The sequence below is a fragment of the Taudactylus pleione genome, unplaced genomic scaffold (genome assembly GCF_031769625.1).
Source record: "Taudactylus pleione unplaced genomic scaffold, aTauple2 ptg000018l, whole genome shotgun sequence".
Classification (NCBI taxonomy): Eukaryota; Metazoa; Chordata; class Amphibia; order Anura; family Myobatrachidae; genus Taudactylus; species Taudactylus pleione.
The window spans coordinates 18,705,954-18,722,273 of record NW_028284420.1 but is presented as its reverse complement, the minus strand read 5'-3'; the positions used below and the strand labels follow the sequence as shown (position 1 = coordinate 18,722,273).

The 16,320-nt window shown below is 43.8% G+C and overlaps 1 protein-coding gene across 1 annotated transcript in view; it reads right to left on the bottom strand.

Moving 5' to 3' along the window:
- Positions 1-363: 363 nt before the first annotated feature.
- The window catches only part of COL9A3 (collagen type IX alpha 3 chain), a 72,049-nt gene continuing 56,092 nt past the window's right edge, over positions 364-16,320 (bottom strand). The window contains exons 26-32 of the mRNA XM_088442809.1: positions 15,179-15,223; positions 14,715-14,747; positions 13,875-14,021; positions 10,263-10,317; positions 1,458-1,640; positions 1,249-1,326; positions 364-1,137 (exon numbers count right to left, since the gene is read on the bottom strand). Of these exons, the coding sequence (XP_088298935.1) occupies positions 956-1,137; positions 1,249-1,326; positions 1,458-1,640; positions 10,263-10,317; positions 13,875-14,021; positions 14,715-14,747; positions 15,179-15,223 (723 nt within the window). The 3' untranslated portion in view covers positions 364-955. The remainder of the gene's footprint in view (positions 1,138-1,248; positions 1,327-1,457; positions 1,641-10,262; positions 10,318-13,874; positions 14,022-14,714; positions 14,748-15,178; positions 15,224-16,320) is intronic.

Here is a 16,320-nt window from a genome sequence, read left to right as displayed (position 1 = left end):
TTTTGTTTAACACAAACTAAACGTACTCTTCATTTAGTGGTCACTATAGTAGTAAATGAATATCCCTAGCATAATTTAACCGGTCACTTGTTAAAGCAAAGTGCTATTTAAATGTCCATTATATACTACTTTATTAAAGTGCCATGTTCTTGATTGTTAATAAATTGCAAATGTCTTGACCATTTATTTTTTTTGTGTGGTGAAAGTGGCTTTATTCATTTATTACAACAGATGATGCAACAGGTTTTATTGTACATACAAGTCACCAAAATAAATACTATTTTAAAATCACTGATATTCACAAGTTTGCAGCTATTTGTCCAATGGAACTGCAGTGTGCTAAAACAGGACATATTAAGGACATGATTTAAAAAAACAACTCTTTATTTTTACAACACATTATACAGTACTTCTCTGCCTTGGAAATGGTTTTATTACAACATGTCATAGTCGCACTGCATTTTGATATTTGTAACAAAATCTCCAAGCTGGAGGATCAAGGTTTTAATATGGAAATATAAAAATGTTCTCACTTGGACATTTCTATGTACACTTACCTCTAGCAAGACTAGACTGCAAGAGGGATGGTTCTCATAAGCCTCTGCATGCTGAATGAACAGCTTGGGTACTGATACAGGTAAGGGTGAGCAGCATCCCAAAGCAAACAAGTCCAAAATGAAGACTAACAACCATGGTGGGGAGGGGAAAGGAAAGGAGGGTGTTTCGGAGGTAAAAAATAAATGTTAGATAACAGTGAACTTTAACAAAATAAATCATTGTCTATAAAACTTTACTCAGATGTTCTTCAGTTTCATGGAGCTGGGCTAATGGTGTAGGACTCTGTTCTTTGTTTTTGTGATAAACAACAACCTCCCTGAATGTTTCTATAGGAAGGTCTTCCATACAACAGAGAGCTGCATTGTATATAGTTCCTTCTCTTTGCTCATTGTGATGTTTAGGACTTTGGATGACTAGATTTTCCTGCAGAGACAGCACCTTGGCAGGCAGATGTGTCACATATTCCAGGAGTACCTTGAGCACCTATTGTACCTGGTCTACCAGGCTCACCAGGGTAACCAGGCTCACCATGTGCACCATCCCGGCCATCTATGCTTATCCCAGTCACTCCTTGTGCACCTAGAAATAAAACATAGAACATACATACCTTATAAAAAATAGCAGAAGAAGTTCTAATACATGCAATTTGATTAAAAAGCCTTTCACCAGTTTCTTTGGCGATGACTCTACCTTGTTCTCCTTGATCACCAAATGGTCCATCGATACCTCGACCAACTGGTCCTTTGTCTCCTCTTTCACCGTGGTTACCTAGAATATGAAGAGACTTTGTCTATTAATGTTTTTCTTTTATCAAATCAAAAGACTTTGCAAACTGACTACTACAAATCTGTTTTGATCACATCGGCATTTATATGGTACTAATAACAGCCTGCCCTCACCTCTTGGACCAGGATCTCCCAGATCCCCAGTTGGCCCTCTGTATCCTGGAGGTCCACGAGAACCAGGATGTCCTACTCGTCCAGGGACACCTTGTGTTCCAGGTAACCCAGCAGGGCCTGGTCGACCAACCAACCCTGGAGCCAAAGGTCTTCTGAGGTTAGCAGCTAACTGTGCAATTTGATCTGGAAATACACAGAGAAAATAAAACATTGTTCCTTCCTGTTCAGAACAGATCACATTCAAGTGAACCCATGCTTGATAAAGCAGTGGATGCAATCTTATTAATCACCTTTTATTTTTAAGCGTTACTGAAGTGGCTGCATTGACATTACACAGTAACTACCTGGTCAGCCCACCCCGCATAATCAGACTCTCCCAACCTTCAATCTTTCAAGTGCAATCTGAAAACTCACTTCTTCGCTATAGCCTGTCCTACAAGCTACAGTCCCATCTCCACTTCACGTCCCACTAGGTAATAACGCAATAATCTCCTCTCACAAGCAGGACCCTCTCTATCCTTTATTTGTAGTTTTTTTGTACTGTTTTCATGCATTATGTATGATTTGTAAATGTAACTGTAAATGCCTGGTACTAAATAAGGATAGCTTATTCTCACTATTATATTTCTCATTTTAGATAACTACTGAATAAGAAATGTTGCAGAAAGTAAAACGTGTGAGATACATTCTTAAAGGGCTCCTACCTCTAAGCTGAAATGCTAACTCTACTTCCCTTAAACATTTATTAAACAGTTTAACTTGCTTTTCTTCTTCAGGGTTCATAGGGATCCACAGGGATACCTTGGGGGTTTAGGTGGAGGTTAGGACCAGACAGTTAAGCTGTTGACTCCCAGGGTGCACTGGTCCTTCCCCCTATACCCCACCCCTAAACCAGAGGCCCTTCAGTTAGCTCTGGTGTCTGCAGGAGTCAGACCACCGCTTTAAACAGTATGCTGCGTTAGACAGCCCATAAGCATTTTATTTCTTTGATTTATTAGTTTATTGATTCTACAAGCTGAGTGTTCAGCATCAGACTGTCTATGACAGGTCTGTGCTGACACTATCACACCTCTGGGCATCGCAAATCCAGTTCCGTCTGGTACTCTCGACGGGCTCCCTGGGGACCTTGCTAGCTGGCCCCGCGGGATGACCATTGACTGCAACTCGGACACAGGGGACAGGAAAGGCGGGCTACTGCTTGTGGTAACCCGTGCACGGGCAGCTTTTCCTCCAGGACAGGGGACAGACCGGAGGACGATGAGTGTGTACACCAGGGAAGTCCGCGTGCTCCACTAAGACCACCAGGGTACATATGGTGCGGGGAACCAGCGTCCCTGGGGTCAATAATCAGCATGGGGAGGTCAGCTTTCCCTGTTTAAGCGGCCTCTCCCCAGCTCAGGGCGCGATTCTGCATAGGTCTAGACCACTCTAAGCTTCATTTCATCTTCAGCCACGCCCCCTCAGAGATCTCCGGCGGCCATCTTCAGCTCAGCCACAGCTCTCTCCGGAGCCAGGTTATATAGCGCTATTGCCTACCAGACATTACAGTCTGAGTAGTTATATTTAGTGCCAATTGTGCAGTTATTTTTATGCATTGTATGCAATCTGCTAGTGCTGTGTGTCTGTTTGATATTTCCTATACTGTCAAACTTTGCCTATCACTTTCTTTCTCTCTGGGTCACCTACAATACCGGTGTATTCAGGGACCATATATACTTCATTTCTCACTGGAGTTGTGAAGTTATCGCATACTGGGACAGTTGCACTACACATAGTGCCATATTTCTGCTACAGTTCCACAGCTTTATACAGGCTTGAACTAGCTATTTACCTTACTTCTCCCCTTGTGTTAAAACACAGTGGTGATATTCTGCCTCATAATGTTGTGCTGTTTTACTCTGCAATATGTCTAAGTCAGGCAAGGGTAACAGAATAGCTGCTGCACCCATATTACCCTCATGTACGTCATGTGCAGCAGGATTGAATGAGGAAGATTTAATCCAAGAGGAACTTTGTGCAGTTTGTTATAACAAACTTGGCCCATCAGCTCCCCCAGCCCCTGTCCAGGAGCCCCCATGGGCTTCCTTTGCTCAGGTGCTAAATTCACTTGTAGACCGCCTAACTGTCCTGGCAGTAATTCCTTATATGGAGTTGCCACAGCATATACAGGCTGTAATTTCCCCTATTGGGTTGCCACAACAGGTACAGGCTATACCAGTACCTCCTCTGCTCGCTACCCTAGAAATGATGGTATCCACGGCTGTTAAAACAAGAGATATGGTAAGAACTTACCTTTTGTTATCTCTGTTTCTACGAGGTCCATAGGTTCCTCTGGGTTGACCTTGGGGATATAGCTGGATCTGGATCCACGGGCACCATGCAGTTAAGCTTTGCTGCTCCCAGGATGCACTGGGTCCATCCTCCTATATACCCCGCCCCAGCAACATGCACCACAGTTTTAGTTGGTGCCCGGCCGGAGTCGGGTCACCCTAGCGCAGGGGGGCTGCTGGGCAGCCCCTAATCTTGAACTTAGTTTAATTAATTTACAGGGTGAGAAATCACTACATAGTATACATAAACATCCTCTGGTTTCCTCTCAGTCCACGCTCCTTTCAGATTCTGAGGCTTCCTCTGGAGATGCGGATTTGTCTAATACTGAATCTCCCTCAGGGGAAGAGGAACTACAGGCAAAGATTAATATCCCTGCCCTAGTTCGAGTGGTTAGAGATATACTTCACATAGAAGATGATTAACCCGCTCCAAAGTCTAAACACCCTCTGTTTAAGAAACAAAAGATAAACTCTGCAGGGTTTTCTATCTCAGATCGGCTAGTTGAACATGTGATGGCTGCCTGGCAGACGCCCGATAAAAGGTTTCAACCGCATAAGAGACTGACCCATTGTTGCCTTTTCCCAGCTGATCACTGTACGAATGGGAGACTTCCCCGGCTGTGGACTCTCATATCACGCGGTTGATCAAAAGTTCTATCTTGCCTATTCGGTTTACTTCCTCGCTGAAGGATCCCACAGATAATAAGGTAGAAGCTTGTCTGAAATGTATGTATTCCCTTTCAGGAGCCTCTGCTCGCCCATCCATGGCTATTACTTGGGTGGCCAAGGCAATTGAAGACTGGACAGATGCCCTCGAGGAGTTCCCCCTAGAGGATGCCTCTCAGGACATGATTTCCCTTGTGGCTCACATTAGGGATGCAGCCTCCTACATAGGGGATGCTACGCTGCACAACATCCTTTAGAGGGTTTTGCCCCCAAGACAAACCTAGGGGCCAGTCCTTTTTTACTCGACAGCAGGCTTCCTCTAAGTCAGCCAAACCTAGGCCCAAGCAGGCCTGTGCCACCCGCCATCCTGCTGCAAAATCAGAAGATAAACCATCCGCCTGACGGGGTGGGCCTCCCTCTGGGGGATCCCAGGGCAGGGGGCCGACTTCTTCTCTTTGCCCAGTGCTGGAGTCAGATCACCTCAGACGCTTGGGTACAGGAAGTGGTCTCTTACGGGTATGCCCTCTCTTTCCTAAGACGACCACCCCACCAATTTTTCCACATGGGCCCTTCCTTCGACCCAGTCAAAACCCTGGCTTATACAACAGGCTATTCAGTCATTACTGCAGGCGGGTGTGATAGTTCCGGTCCCTCTATCTCAGAGAGGGACAGATTATTCCATTTTGTTTCTGGTTCAGAAGCCAAATGGGGCTTACCGTCGTATTCTCAACCTAAAATCCCTGAACAAATTCATCAGGGTGCCCAGATATCGGATGGAAACCCTGCACTCTATAGTACTAGCTATGGAACCGAGAGACTTTATGGTGTCACTGGACATTCAGGACGCTTACCTACATATACATATAGCGCCTTCTCACCAAAAATGTCTCAGCTTTGCTGTTCAACAGCAACATTATCAGTTCCACGCTTTGCCCTTTGGACTTTCTACAGCCCCACGGGTCTTTACCAAAACTATGGCGGTCATGGCAGCTCATCTCAGAATGCTAACATACCTGGACGACCTCTTGCTATTAGCACATTCCCTAGAGGTTCTTCAGCAACATCCACAGGTTACCATTACCATTTCTGCTAGATCACGACTGGTTAATCAATTGGTAGAAGTCCTCCCTGGTTCCTTCCAAAAGAATGGTCCATCTGGGGACTTTTCTAGATGTTCAGGTTCAAAGAATCTTCCTTACAGCGGCCAAGATCTCCACACTGCAACATGTGCGCAGACTACTCCACAGTCGCCGAGTGTCCATTCTCTCAGCGATGCAGGTCCTGGGATCCATGGTCTACACCTTTGACTTGGTGGAATACACCCAATTCCACTCAAGACCCCTGCAGCTCTTAATCCTCTCCAGGTGGAACGAATTGCCTCAGACGATGGTTCTTTCTCTAAAGGTTCGTATGTCCCTCTCATGGTGGTTACAGATGTCTCACTTAACCAGAGGTCGCCCCTTCTGGGTCCCGGACTGGGTGATTCTAACGACGGATGCCAGTCTCCGGGGTTGGGGTGCGGTGACTGGCCCGCACTCTTTCCAGGGCCGTTGGACAACGGTCGAGACAACCCTACCGATCAACGTGTTGGAGTGCCGAGCGGTATACAAAGCCCTCACTCTGGCACAGCATATTCTTCAAGGAAGGCATGTGCAGGTACAGTCTGACAATGCCACGGCAGTAGCCTACCTCCACCAAGGAGGCATTCGCAGTCTGGCAGCCATGTCAGAAGTGGCTCACATTCTCACATGGGCCGAAAAACACCTTCCAGCAATCTCAGCCGTGTTCATTCCCGGAGTTCTGAATTGGGAAATGGCCTTCCTCAGCCATCACGATGTACAGGTCAAGGAATGGACTCTCCACCTGGAAGTGTTTTAACTTCTTGTGGACAAGTGGGGTCTCCCAGAGGTAGACCTCATAGCCTCTCGACACAATCACAAACTGATGATTTACGAATCAAAAACAAGGGATGCCACGGCAGCCTCTGTAGACGCATTGTCCATAAAGTGGACCTTTCGGCTGGCGTACCTGTTTCCTCCAGTCTCCCTCCTTACTCGAGTTCTTCAGAAGTTCAAACAAGATGGAGGCACTGTTCTGCTGGTGGCTCCAGCATGGCCCAGATGACATTGGTACTTGGACCTTCAGAGCCTCTCCATCGATGCTCCTCTTTTGCTGCCTCAACGGCCGGATCTGTTGTCTCAGGGTCCTTGTCTACACCCGGACTTGGGTCGCCTATCTTTGACGGTGTGGCTCCTGAGACAACCCTCTTAAGATCTAAGGGATTTTCTCATGCTGTAGTACAGACTATGCTCAGGGCACGTAAACCAGCTTCTGTCCGGATATATCAGAGTGTGGCAAACTTACTTCCAGTGGTGTAGCGCCAGACGTTATGACTTACAGATTTTTCGGGTCTCTAGAATTCTTGCCTTCCTTCAGGCTGGACTGGAACTTGGACTTGCCTCACTTAAGGTTCATGTGTCTGCTTTGTCTATCTGGTTCCAACGCAAGATTGCTACACTACCGGATGTTCACACCTTTGTACAGGGTGTTCTCAGCATTCAACCTCCCTTTGTCCCTCTGTGGTGGCTCCTTGGGATTTGTCTGTGGTTCTTCAGGCTCTTCAGGGCCCTCCGTTTGAACCCCTGGAATCAGTGGATCTCAAATGGTTAACAGCAAAGACAATCTTTCTTCTGGCTATTGCCTCTGCCCGAAGGGTGTCAGACTTGGGGGCACTGTCATGTTTCCCCCTTTTTCTGATTTTTCATCCAGATAGGGCGGTTCTTCATACTCGCCATAGTTTTCTTCCCAAGGTGGTCTCTAAATTCCATATCAATGAGGAAATTGTAGTCCCGGCCTTATGTTAAACCAATGTTTCGGCTGGGGAGGCTTCCTTGGATGTGGTCCGTACCAGTTCCTTTAGAAAAACAGATTCTCTATTTGTCCTCTATGGATTTCATAAGAAAGTCTGGACAGCTAACAAACAGCCCCTAGCTAGATAGATTCGTATGGCTATCTCTCAGGCCTACTTGCACTTGGGTCTCCCTGTGCCAGCTACCATCACTGCTCATTCCACTCGATCTGTGGGACCTTTGTGGGCAGCTCGCCATGGAGCCTCGGCTGAACAGCTTTGTAAGGTGGTCACGTGGTCATCTGTCCACACCTTTCTGCGTTTCTACGCGTTTGACACATTTGCCTCTCAGGATGCTTCATTTGGGCGCCGGATTCTCCTGTCAGCTCAGGAGCTTCCTCGCCCTTGAATACGGCTTTGGGATATCCCCAAGGTATCCCTGTGGATCCCTAAGGATCCTGAAGAAGAAAATGAGAGTTATGGTAAAACTTACTTTGTTAACTCTCTTTCTTCGAAGTCCACAGGGCGCCCGCCCTGATGCCCCTGGCTTCTCTGGGTTGGTTTTTCTGGTCACCGGTCTCCGTCTTCCTTGTGTGAGAGTGTTTTTCTTCTGTGTACCAGTCTTCCTTCTCTCCTGCCATTGGCTTGCTAACTAACTTAAGGGCCTCTGGCTTAGTGGTGGGGTATAGGGGGGGAGGGGACCAGTGCACTCTTGGAGTCAACAGCTTTAACTGTCTGGTCCTAACATCCACCTATACCCCCAAGGTATATCTGTGGACCCTATGGACTTTGAAGAAAGAGATTTAACAAAGGTAATATTTACCATAACTCTCATTTTCTTCATCTAATGTCTTTTGTTTTCTAGTTGCAGATACAAAGAGGTAGGTGTAACTGACAACTACCCAACAGAAGCTGTTAGGAGGTACTAAGGAAAACCATAGAGCTTTTTCTCTCTTTACAGTGTTTTTTTCCTTACAACACTAAACAAAACACACAACATAGAAGACCCTCTCAATTGTGAAAAATCATGACCCCAAACCTGGCACATAAAACAAAAGATACACTCTTCTCTCTTATGCTTCTCTTTACTTTCATCTACTCCTTACTCCCCACTATGGCATCTAACACTTAGTTACTTATGCTGTTGCTATGTGGGTGTTATGGTCGCTAATGTAGCAATGTATATTATCCATGTCCTGCATTCAGGGGTGTAGCGAGGGTGGTTCCAGTGAAGCATGAGCTCCGGGCGCCAAAATGGACAGAGGGCGCCATCCAGGGTTACGGAATTCATGGGGCACTGCACAGTGTGATGGCCACCTGTTATTTTTGTCTCTGTTTGTTTGCTGTATATCCTAAATAAGTTACAGATTTGAGATGCACTTCTACATTTCATGCTCCTCAAACTGCCCAGATTGCCTCCCCTCCGGCCCTCCCTCCTCTGTGATCATCTTTTGTTATACCCCTTTCCTGTCACAGTGATTACATTCACTTCTCACCTCTTTAATTGTCTCCCCTCTCTACCCAGTGATCGGCTCTTTGCCCCTGTCAACTCCTTTCTTATTGGCTTCTGTCACCACCCCTCTCTTATCGACTCTTTGCCCCTCCCCTCTCCTTTCTTATTGGCTTCTGTCACTACCAGTCTCCTCTCCTTTCTTACTGGCTTCTGTCACCACCCCTCTCTGATCGGCACTTTCCTCTCCCCTCTCCTCTTTGATCCCGTCCCTCCTTTTCTCCTCATTCTGTACTCATATTAATATTGGGGCAATGTATATCTGTGAAGTAGGAGCATAGCTGAGAAGGGAGCTCCCCATAGGTGTCCCTGCTCCAGTGACAGCTGCTTGGGGCAGTAATTGCAGTAATAAGCTGTGCACCCTGTGGAATCTCTAGCACATGTATTCTGTAAATTTAAGTTAAATGATCAGAATATATAATACAATTTCCTCTATTGACTGATAACAATGATTCAAAGGAGATAAAAGTGAGATCCTAGGTGTTATACATAAATAAAGCAGTGCCAAAGGAGCTACGCCTTAATGTCAGATAGTGAATCACTGAAGCATTCTATTCCCCCAATGCCCAGCGTGATACTGTCACTGATTGCTGTTTTCTCTACACTTCAGTATTCCCCCCGAAGGCTGGCCATACCCCACTGGCACAGTTCAGTACAGGGAGAGGGGCGCTATGACATGCACTTTCTCCGGGCGCCATGGTTCCACGCTACTCCTCTGCCTGCATTGTATTGTACTGTAAATCACTAGTCACCTATTTGTTTATGTACTTTGTAAGGCGCTGCGGAACACTTGTGGCACCATATGAATAAACTATAAGAAGAAGAATAATTATGCACCAATATGGTTGAACTTAGTAGAGAAATATCTGTCTGGACGTACATTTCTCCTAACAGATTATGCACCTTTCCTACAAACTAATCTATACAGATTGCAGGATTTCCCTGACAATGCCCTCAATATAAGTTGGTTTATATATGTATGGTAATCTCACCAACTGTACAGCCAAACATAATATGATAAATACATACATTATCCACAGGGAAATTGTTATATCTTGATTAACCACATTTCTTAATTCGCCACTTGAAGTAGCAGTCCAGTCATTAAGATGGGAACTACTGTATGTACATGTAGTGTGCTCTGCTGCAGATCTTTGTGTCAGCCACAGATGCCAATTTTATAGGCCAGTTTAGTTGTTTATTAACCAAAAAAGTAATCTTGTGCTGAATTATCAAAATCTGACCACAAATGAGCAGAATATATGCAAATTCCTGCTGGACAATGCGAAAGCCGCCATCGCCTGATGGATTAGTTGTGACCCATTTTTTTTTGGCCACTCTGCAATCATAACTGCATGGTTTTTCACACTTGTGGTTTGCTTTACTGACTTCTGGGTGCTGTTATGTTCATTTTACGAATAAGGATTATTTGTAATACATAAAACTCTCACCATTGATCATTCCCCCACATAACTCCCGAATGTGCTGCTCACTTGCCAGCTTGCCCTAAAACAAAAGAATGTTTATTATTTTAATTTATTATAATAGTTCTATATCTGAGATCATTCTACCAATTCAATTATTGAGCTGCTTCAGCTGTATAACAATTGCATAGTAACCTCACTGCACTGTGGGTCACATTTAGGAGTTTAGTTAGGAGTAAATCTACCGAGAAGGTTCATCATGTTGCGTTACCGAGGAGACAATTTTAAAATATGTGCACAATTTTAGAATTTGGAGGGGGGCAAGTCCTGTTTTTAGTTGCAGTGTTAAACTAATGCTGCCCGGTATTTGTGTGCTACTATAAAAAGCAGCAGCATTTTTCCTACATCCATTAAAATAATATTTGTCCAGGTACAAGTATGCACCCTTTAGCCAGAGGTGCTCCTAATTGTAAATGAGGCTCCTACAGATGTGTCCACATATCTCTATCCTCCGTGCGCTACACATAACGCGGGAGCTCTGTGTAACTCAGTAGCGCCGAGTGTATTTTAGTGCAAATTTTTACCTTCAAATGCGTCTTATTCACACAGTGATGAGAAATTATAGCTCAAGCAGTGTCTGTTGATTAAAATGATATGCAGCATGCCTATGTTCTCTGTGTGTGACTGTGGGTGTATGTGCATGCTAAACACTACATTACAGTGTTACAGCCACTGACCCTGTAACACAGCGTTTCGCATGCAGATACACCAGCAGTCACACACAGAACATAGGCATGCTGCATATCATTTTAATCAGCAGGAGCTGCTTGTGCTAACTATTCTCATGGCTCTGCAAATAAGACGCATTTGAAGGTAAAAGGGTGCGTGAAAAGACACTTGGCACTACCGAGTCACGCCACGGTGCGACTAGAAGGGCTGTTTAGTGCGCAGGGAGGCTAGGTGTATGAGGACACATCTGTATCTGTTATTTAATAAAAACAGAGTTCTGTTTCCATTTCAGTATAAGATTGTTCTTTTGCCACAGACTGAAACATTGGAACCTTTTTTTCTTCGTACAGAATCGCAGACGCAGGCTATGACACGCCACAAAAACAGCAGGGACACGCCTGTGTTGTTTGCTGCCATTACCCATTACTTTCCCCAAAATGTCCCTGACTGTCAATCACTTTGCAAAGTAATCCTCACTGTGCGCGGCATCACAAAGGTACCTTGGCGCATGCGTAGTGCAACTGTGATGGATACGCAGTCGACAAAAATAATCTCTCAGCTGCACAAATATCAGAATAGCGTACATCTCTGAATCAGTCAGACTCTCTATCAATCTCCCCAGCTTTAAACATGCCCTTAATACATACCTTTTCATTAAACTCATAACTCAGTACTTTTCTCCTCCACCCCTCCACAGTTTTCTTTCCCAGTTCACCCTCTGGCTGTGTACACCTTGTCCTTAGTATGAAAGCTTTTGTTCTTTCCTAGCACAATCCATATCACCAGTACTTTTTCCCTATTCCCCTTCACGGACTGGCTCTGCTGGCTCAGCCATTGGGTACAGGATCACTGATGACTGAACGTAGCATACCTGCATAAATACTGGTAACACCGCACATTGGCAGCCATCTTGCTCTTGTGGCAGGTCTGACCTGCCACAGCCTTAGGAGCTCTTCAGACACCCAGATATGTATGTACTCATAGTGGATAATGTATGCACGCCCATGTAACGCGTTTAAACAGAAACGCCTGCTTTTCTCTGACCACCCCGTCACTACTCCCAAACGCTGACAACCTGTCACTCACTCTGTGATGGATTACTATGTGCGTTTGTGATCACAGTGCGATCGCTGCGCACACACAGTGTGGCTTATACACATGCGCAATGGCAAACAAACGTTCGATTGCGTGCATAACCGCCTTTGCGTCAATCTCTGCTAGCGTCAGCGAGTGTCCCTACCCTTTACTCAATTATCTGTCCTGCCCAGTCTATGGTGTGATATTAGTACTAATGCTATGGTCTGTCATCGTGTACTGTATTGTACTTATGCTTTCATACCATGTTGCTTTTTTCTATGTTTACCCTGTTCAGCGTTGCCTACACTTTGTGGCGCTTGATATATATAAGCTTAACAACAACAATAGTAATACATTTACTATAGAAAATGTTTCTACAAAATAAAAAATTAAATTCAAATGTCCCTCAATAAAATTAACTTTTGTATAAAATTTTCATTATTGAAGTGCCAAAGACACCAACTTTTAAGAATTATGAAAATTGAGAAATTATGGACAAAAATTGTTAAAAAAATAAATAAAAAAAAACACTAATTGAAACCACCCATAGACTTCTAGTCCCTCATGCCTCCTGTGGCCCAATGGTGGCAGGGGGATCCAAGTCACTACCTGCAGTGACAGTACAGAGATCCCCCTTTCCAGAGGCAATACCACATTGAGAGCAGGCAGGCAGCAAGAGGAGGTACCGACTACGCTACCTCCAATACCTGCACCAGGTAACCGAACTGCACCTGTGAGAGGACTATAATGTAGATGCTGATAAATGAAATAAATAAAAGTGTGCCTGTGTAGGCATAAGAGTTCACCAACTACAGACACTTGAAAAGAAAACAAAAACCTGAAGTTTCCTGGTACTCTGGGGAATCTGAGCTATTGAAGATGAATTTGAAAGTGTCCAAACTTTACTCACTACACTCTATACCCCAGCATATCTAGTGTCCCCCATGGATAAATGAGAAATAGATTTGTCATGCACTGAAACTGAGCACAAGTAAAAGCAGGCGATGCAGAGCTGTACTCCTTTCAATTGAATCTACCGTTATGATGGGAGGTAGTTAAATGCTTGACACTTATGCTGTCGACAGCGCAGAATGCCGACACGGGAGTAATTTTATCTAAAGCTTTTACTTTTTAAAATTAGAACGGTAACCATGATGGTTTTAACATTACGTTTACAGTTCTAATGCCAAAATGATAAAAATGCTTTAAATAATATTACTCCCGTATCGGCATTCTGCTCTAGACATTATATTGTCGACACTTTGACTGTCAACAAAATAGCTGTCGACAAAACACACCAATCCCCTTATGACTGACGAGGTGTAACAGGGTGTTATCACATTGGTAAAGTTAAGTGAGTGCATGCTGACACAACTACAGTACAGAGTGGGAGCAAGTGCACACCAATGATGACATAATAGGAAACCAGGCGCACACAGCAGGGCGGTGGCATTGTAAGATTTGTACAGCTCTGCGTATAGGAGACTATGCACATATAGTTCTGTGCACGCAATGCAGATGTTATTAAGGACGACTTCAGCCCCTTAGTGCCAGTTCCATCGCACCGTAAATTGGCTGGTTGGGGGCAGGTTAATGTCTGGTATGGCCCAACTACTGGAATTTGTGGCCAGGAGCAACACAGCACGATGTAATAATTGACATTGTACATTGACATTTTTGGGACAGCAGAAATGTTGTTAGCACAAAGCTCCGCCAGATGCCTAATGACTGCAGCCACATTTAGAAAGGTCACTGAGATTTTGTAACGCATGTGAAATGTGCTGTAACTACTTACACATGGTAAGAAATAAACATTTTTTGGGTGATACTCACAGGAACACCAGTTTTTCCAGTTATGCCAGGGACTCCTTGTTCTCCTTGGAAACCCATTGTTCCAGGTGGCCCGGGAATTCCTGGTACTCCTGATGTCCCATTAGGCCCATTAACACCTTTAGGGCCAAGTTCACCTCTCACTCCTGGCTGGTGGGAAGACACAAACAACAGCACATGATCTGTACACAATATCATATGGGGCATCATAGAGCACACGCAGGTGGAATACAGTATGCCCCGCTACATTATACACCATCTCTTACTCTTAAAATCTCATTGTCGCGCATCAGCCATTTTATGAAAGATATACAACCCTCTGTTCCATTAACAGATTACAGATTTGGATAAGTAATACCATAGGATATGGGATGTAATTGAAAAAAAATGCTCATTAGTAAGTTTTTGATGTTGTTCAAAATAAACCCCAATTTATAAGTCCATATGTTTCACTGCTGAGATATTCCTGTCTATGCTCCCATAACTCCACTTACATATTACCAGTTTTTGGAGAAAGGTACAGAAAGGCCAACAACGTCCTTTTCTTGAAAGACAAATGTTACTGCATTAAAATCGTCTCTTTCTAGTGTTATATTCTCCTGCTACCGCTCATTGTATCACTATTTTATATTTTAATCCTTTCAAACTTTGCAGAAGAAATATTTTTGTATACTTCCATGAATACTTTCAACTTACTTTGTTGTATATATTGTGGACTGCCGAATGTTTTCAAGCCTACTGTATTATTGATCCAGTGGTAGTGTATGAGAAATACATCTTAATCTGTTTTTCTACTCTAGAAATGTGTATTAAATTAATATATGGAAGTCTAAAAGTTCTTACCTCTCCTTTCTGTCCAAAAGTGCCAAATGGTCCCTACAAATATAAATGAAGAGAAAGAAATGAACATCATCTATGACAATGGAGCCCAAACTTATGAGAATGCCACCTAAGAATTAACTTTGAACTAGTGACATCACTGAGATATGCTGCATGTTTCAGTGATGTCTCTAATTCTTAATGAATTTATAAATGGAATATTGTTTGGTGAAGCCAACACATTGGGTGCCTCCACTGTCCCTAAGGGAAAATATAAATCAGTAGTTGGGTGCCAACAATATTAATCAATCAGTATACATAGTAATAGCAAGATAAATTCATTTTTAATACAATCATAGTTCCACAGTGCAGTTTAAAAAACCTCTATAACCTGCTGCCAATATGTGAAGTAGATACCATGCATGAATGGAAATTGTAATTGAAAATGTCTATATATGACTACACAATTAATGGCACACATAACATACCAGCTCTCCTTTTTCTCCTGGAAGTCCGTCAGAACCAGCAATGCCCTGAAAATGAAACAGGAAATGTGTGATCACACAGAGACTGGATATAGTAAAATGGGAACACCATATCACAGATACAGATTTGTTTGTCTTCATTGACATTAGCCTCCGCAACTGTGTATGTAATATTAATGTATCAAATGCACAGGCCTAAGATTTTTTTTTTTTGTGGTAGCAAAAAAAATAATTGTTATACTAACAGTATATCCTTTTCTTTGAGTCCATTGGGGGACACAGAAAATGATGGATATAATGGTTTATCCAGGAGTGCAGGCATTTTGAATTTGAAAGACTGTCCACAGCTCATAGTCCTATATACCCCATGTCTGCTAGGACTACAGTTATGTTTAATCAAGCCCGATGTGATAAAGAGGAGGACAAGAATATCCTCCTATACCCCCAAACAACAAAACAAAGAACAAGAGCATGAACAGTGCACCATCACCTGGTTGTTTGTTAATACATTAACCAGATTCCACGGGTTTCATGTGTCTGCATCCAGCAATGCCAGCTATGGAAGTAATGGGCTTTGCACAGCTTTTACAGGTCAGACATGACCCCGTTTCCAGGAACGCCGTCCGCCTGTTAATCAGGCAGAGGCACAGAAGGGACTGCTTGCGATTACGTAGGACCCATTGTGCATAAACACAGATAATCGGGAATCTGCGTTCAGAATTGCACTTGCGTGCCATGGTGAATCAGCCTCTTAGTACACTATTGGAACCTGTGGGAAAAAAGGATAGTAAGACAAAACCATTGCAATTCTGTGCAACTTGTGATAATGACTTTTCTGCTGAATATGTGACTTCCTGGTTAGCTACATCACAACTGCTTCCAGGTTCCCCAGCCAGTTGTCAAAATAACCCAGAGAACACAGCTGCTGCACTCACTAATAACAACGGGGAAGGTCTTCAGCACTTGTAGCCCGTTGGTATTAGATACTTAAATAGAGTTTCAGCCCTCACTCCAGTGTCGGCTGTTTTTGTACTAAATGCAGTTCACAAAATATCAGTAAGATTGCAGACAACTATGAAAAGAGAAGACTGATGTTCCCATTCAGAATTTTTCAGGAGTATTAAAAGATTCCTCTAGTAATGCAT